This window comes from Mangifera indica, chromosome 3 (assembly GCF_011075055.1).
Source record: "Mangifera indica cultivar Alphonso chromosome 3, CATAS_Mindica_2.1, whole genome shotgun sequence".
Classification (NCBI taxonomy): domain Eukaryota; kingdom Viridiplantae; phylum Streptophyta; class Magnoliopsida; order Sapindales; family Anacardiaceae; genus Mangifera; species Mangifera indica.
This window is the reverse complement of record NC_058139.1, coordinates 12,451,010-12,456,566: the sequence shown is the minus strand read 5'-3', so window position 1 is coordinate 12,456,566 and position 5,557 is coordinate 12,451,010. Positions and strand designations below refer to the sequence as shown.

Below are 5,557 nucleotides of genomic sequence, written 5' to 3'. Positions count from 1 at the left end.
CATTGATTCGATAATGGATAGATTCATATTGAATCTATAATTCAACATATATTCATGCACAAACCAATATTGGCCTTCAAAAAGATATCATAACTACCTAACTAATGAAGTGTTAAAAATTGTCTATTAACCTATCAAAAACACAGCTATCGTACAATCTAATTTTTTCATCATATGACATTTCTTTGAGGCTGAATTATAAATTTAGTGTCTATCTCAGCAGACCCTTGATATGAATAGACTAATGTTTGTATCAATAACGTGAATGGTATTTGATCAAGCATCAACTCAAATATATTGTGACCACAAATTCAAATAGTCGTTAATGTCTCTCAAAAGACCTATTAGAGAAATCAGCTCTCGTGCTTAAGAGTAATAAATCATTTATTGATCCACCATAGCCTTCATACATCTCTCAATATAGTCAATCACTATCATTTGGGTAATTCTTTTTCAAGGACTACATTGAGCTCATATCAAACTATATCGATCCTTGTACAAAATTGTTCGATAACCTCAAGTCAAATGATCACATGTGCTACCATTTGGTAATAGGATATGTTTCATAGACACTACAACAATCATCCATATAGAATCCTTTTGGTGGGTCATTTTGGTGGATATATCTACACAACATGTATCCATATATTACACCAAACTATCTCTGAATAGTTTTGACAAGTGAGATATGTCATTACCTTTCAGTGGGTCATTTAACACTATAATACTCTTGACTATATTACTTGTGCCCTTGTTTAGATAATATCAGGACTTCATACAGTTCTAAAATAGTCATTTTATGTGATCATAGTGCATTCACGATTAGTTAACATACACTAATTCTTTCGTCACATATCTACTATTTTAAAATTATTTATTTATTCAGAACCTCATAGATAAAGATGTCATGAGGCGTTGTAGATATGACATTCATGAACTGGTACAGTAAAAAAAGATTGACTCTAAAATACCAACTTTAACAAAAAAAAAAAAAAAAACTATGGTTACATATATAATTGAATATATATAGTACAATATCATGAGTTTTGATGGTTGTCATCATCATCATCAAATGTATGTGTCCTTTCGGTATGGTAGTAGAGCAATCTCACTCAATTATAGTTGCTAAAATCGTGAGAAATTGTTTTATGATAATAGAAACTGTTATTTAATGTTGAGGAAATAACAAAAATGATGATAGTGGCTAACTCCATTCTTTCACTACTTCTAGATGGGGCTGTCTCCTATTCATGCCTTAAATTAACTCTATGCTAGTGATGCACCTATCTATTGATTGAATAACTCATTGTTGATTGACAACTAGTCCCATCTTGGGTTTCAAGTTCATTAGTTTGATCACGAAGAAGTTTTAACCCTAAAAACGGTAACATTATCACTTAAAATTGATCCATTTTCTTCTCCAGAAAGAAGATTAGAGAGAGTATAAATCCAACAATGGAAAGTGCATGTAAGCTGTAAGCAGAAAACGGTTTCATTGTTTGATAAAGATAGGCATGAAAATGATAAGTTGATTGTAATCATATGAACTTCATCTCCAAGAAAAGAAAGGGTAATAATTCTAGTAATCGTTGTCCACTTCTTTCAATTTGAGTAACTATGTTTGGAAATCCCTAGCTGCAGACATAGACCTGAACACTAAAGCCAAAACTGGAAAAGTAAAAAGAAAGCAAATAGATTGATTACAAGTAAAAACTAAATTCAGAAAGCAAATAATATCCAAATATTCGGTCAGTGAAGTGGGGTTGGTTGGGAAATTGCATGGAAGAAAGTGGAAGATGCAGATGCAGATGCAGAAACTGCCATTGCAGAGAGGTTAAAAAGCTATGGAAACTTTATTCATCTGTCCCACTTGGAAGATACAGAAAATGAGTCACTTCACAAAACTAACCAACGAATGCACTGCTTTCCCATTAAAGGTTTCATCTATAAAGATTCTCTTCTTCTACATCTAATTTACTGCCAACTCAACAAGATAAGATGCCCTTTTAACCCTACTACCTACTACTTTTGGTGGTGTAAATTGATTTCATTTACTAAATGAAACCTAGGGCAAGGGAAATTCATCCTTCCACAAGTTGCGCCATAGGATTTCAAGGGTAGTTGAGTAGTTTAGTCAATCTCATGTCATGCCACTTTTTGAAGAGTAATGAAAACATATGGCATGATACTTCTACATTAATAATAATGCATGATAGCAACATGCCATGTGCAATAATTTTTGCCAATGCCCACTAAACCAATTTTAAATCATTCATACATATCATTTACCAGAGTTTCAATTTATCCAGAGTCAATGTTTCTCCATTACTTACAAGTTCACTTAACAAGAATCCTCCTTTAATACCCAGAAACAATATTTCTTTTTTCCCAAACCCAAGATCAACATATGCATCATTAAGAAACTTATTTGCCTCTGTAAGAGAAAATGTCAACCAGAGGCTATAATGGATTCTGGGATATGCCACTGAATGAGTTGTCGGATCATGAGTAAATATTCAGCAGCACATGATTACAAGCCCAAAAAAAAGAAACAAGAGAAATTAAGACACTATGAAAACTAGCTTAGTGGATTGCAGCAAATGCAGCTCTTCTTCTATCCTACACAAATGAGTTAGCCTTCTGAAAACACATTCATTCATTAAGGGAATCCACAATCCTCCAAAAACATCAGATTGGACTAAATGGAAAACCCACTACCTTCCTTCTATTTAAAAAAAAAAAACCACACTGCAAGCAAAATTCTTTTGATTGATTTTCTTCCAAACAAAAGAAATAGCAAAATACCACCTAACATAATGTCCATTACACCATAACCCTAATTCATTAAGACACTAACTTTGCTGAACTACAAGTTAAAATAAATAAGAATAATGATAACCCAAAAAAAAAGATAAAAATTCTACCTTCTACCCTAATGCTACCCTCTATCCACAGGCTTAACTATCCCCATACCAACAATCCCACTCTCCATAGGCATCATCTTCTGTCTCCTCATTTCCATCACCTTCCGGTGCGAATTTGAATGCAATTCACTCGAAAACGTCGGACTATTAGCTGGTCGATACTCCGGCACCAGCCTACCGGATTTATACCTCACCCCACAAGCGTTACACAGCGTTTTGGGGCCCATTGGCCCGGCCCTCCATTGTGGGGTCTTTTCAGCCCCGCAGTGCTGACATTTCCTGCCGATACTCACTTTCGAAAAAACAGCAACAGGCTTCACACTTTCCACGTTCTCCTGAACCGCCCACCAGGACTCCCGGCTTTGCCGCCGCGTACGGCGCCGCTTGCTCCGTGAACGCACCGGAACCCGGAAGCTGCCACAGCTGTTCATTATGATGCTACCATTATTATTGTTGGTCACCGTACTTTCGTTCGTGCTCGTACTGGTGGTGGTACTGTGGCTACTGCTGCTGTTTTCAAGAACCGAAACTGGGCTTTGAAGCTTAGCATTCGAAATGGGATTTGAAAGGATGTCTCCCAAAGTTTCAACCGTCGGGAACGCGTCTTTATTCGATAGCCATTCCAAATCTTCCTCTACAAATTCCTGTTGTAATTATCAGAAATTAAAAAAGAAACATGTGAGTTACACTCAGCAACTTTGTCGAGTTGGAGCTCGAGTTGATGAATTGGTTGACAATAACAAAAAGGCGTTTTTGCCCATCGGACGCACCTAAAAGTGGGGACGAAACGGACCAAAAACAAGGATGAAGTTGTCTTTTTGTTGTTATTTAGCCTAAGTTGTTGTACCCGCCTGGACATTTATGGTGCACCACTCACCTCGTGAGAAACAGCTCATAACAATAATGACCCCAACCATTTTTATCTCAAATACCAAAAGTAACCTTCTTAATATCTTACAACTTCTACGAAATACCCATAATTTCCCCACTCTCAAAAAGTAAAACTGTCCTAAAAATGGGAATTGTGCGCACCTATCAAAACAGATGTGCGTGAATAATTAACCCAACCACAGCTGTCTATGTACCGGTCAAAAGCCATTATTTTTTAATCTTTTCACAAGACCGAGTTAAATCGTAACTCGGAATGGGCCGATTCGACTCAACCCACACTCTACAACTCATCCGAGTCAAAATCAGTCAACTCAGCAAAAACAACCGAGTAGAGGCAAAACTCTGCTTTCCCAATGAACCCAAGAACGGGAAAAGAGAGAGAGAGAGAGAGAGAGAGAGAGAGAGAGAAAAATGAAACTTACAGGAAAAGGTGAAGGGCTAGGCTGAAGTGAGTCGAAAACATCGAAGGCGGTGGTGGTGGCGTTATGGTTAAGGGGAGACAAAGCCTTTCTGGGTCTTTTGTTGGTGTTCATCATCTTGTCATCATCGTCCTCTTGCTCGCCTATGTCAGAGGAGAAGTCGAGCAACTCGTCCATGAAAGAAGCCTCGGTGTCTAAACCATCCATGTCTTTCTTTTCCTGTTTGTTCGGTTGGTTTTGAAAAAAAAAAAAAACACAAGAACCAGAAATGTCGACGAGGGAAGAAGATAGTTTTTTGGTTAGGTTATTATTGAAGGGGTTTGCCTTTGGTGGGAACCAAACGAGGGGATGTCGATTTTTTCCTTCGTTTTTTTTTTTTTAATTAATTTTCTTGAGTATAAATAAACAATAAAACTATATGTACCTATTTTGGATATACAACTATGTACATATTTATATGTGTCATTATATGATTGGATGATTTTAAATTAAAAATAAAACAATAACTAATCATATGATGACACATGTGAGTGTATATATATTTGTGTATCCAAAATAGGTATACATAGTATTACTCATAAATAAAACTCACTCACTTTCAGTATTTCTGTCCCAAGCCGCACACAATTCAGACTCAGACGGATTTTTAAATTAATTTTTTTCTATTATTACCTAATTACAATTAATGTTGGGATTCTGATTAATTTTGAGAGAATGAGAGCCGTAGGATGATGATTAGATGGTATGAAATCCACACCTAACGATAATTAAGGAAAAAGATCTGAAAGTGAATTTCCAATTATATCACGTGGATGTTTTTCTTTGGGTAGATAAGGGGTATAAAGGTAAATTCGGGGCAATGTAGAGGGTAAAGGAGGAATAATAATTACAAGGCAAAGAAGCTAGGCGGGGCGGGTCGCTAACGAAGGCCTGCGCAAAAAGGACGACCAAACCAAAGCTCCTCCCTCCCAATCAGCTCCAATAAACACGTCATTGATCCAATCAGATACCGACACGTCTTCATAGAAATGTCAATTGTTTTATTTTTTTTAACGAAATTATTTGAAGTCATTGACTATTAGTGGTTAGTCTAATAGTAACCTCCGAGACAGCGCACGTGGCGGCGAAGATCTTGTGATTCTGTAGTGTGCAGTTGCATGTTAGTCCAAGTAGTTTCAGGGTCAGACACACCGGATTTGACTTCTTTGTGATTGTTGTTTTATGGGGCCTCTTATCTTGCATGGTGTACAGTGTTTTGCATGTGAGTGGGGCCGTTTCCTATTTTAATTACTAGGCCAAAAGACTTATTCATTTATAAAGATA

At 36.7% G+C, this 5,557-nt stretch overlaps 1 protein-coding gene across 1 annotated transcript; it reads right to left on the bottom strand.

The window, feature by feature from the left end:
• Positions 1 to 2,632: 2,632 nt before the first annotated feature.
• On the bottom strand, positions 2,633 to 4,622 carry LOC123210565 (GATA transcription factor 1-like). Its single transcript, XM_044629004.1, has 2 exons — positions 4,238 to 4,622; positions 2,633 to 3,568 (listed from the first exon to the last, which is right to left on the bottom strand). The coding sequence occupies exons 1-2, from the start codon at positions 4,439 to 4,441 to the stop codon at positions 2,939 to 2,941; spliced, it is 834 nt and encodes a 277-aa protein (XP_044484939.1). The 5' UTR covers positions 4,442 to 4,622; the 3' UTR covers positions 2,633 to 2,938.
• Positions 4,623 to 5,557: the final 935 nt, after the last annotated feature.

Excerpts from the sequence above, each read along its gene's own strand:
- LOC123210565 (XM_044629004.1), bottom strand. The coding sequence starts at position 4,441 with ATGGATGGTTTAGACACCGAGGCTTCTTTCATGGACGAGTTGCTCGAC. Across the intron at positions 3,569-4,237 it reads CTAGCCCTTCACCTTTTCCT|GAATTTGTAGAGGAAGATTT; the intron begins GTAAGTTTCATT and ends TAATTACAACAG.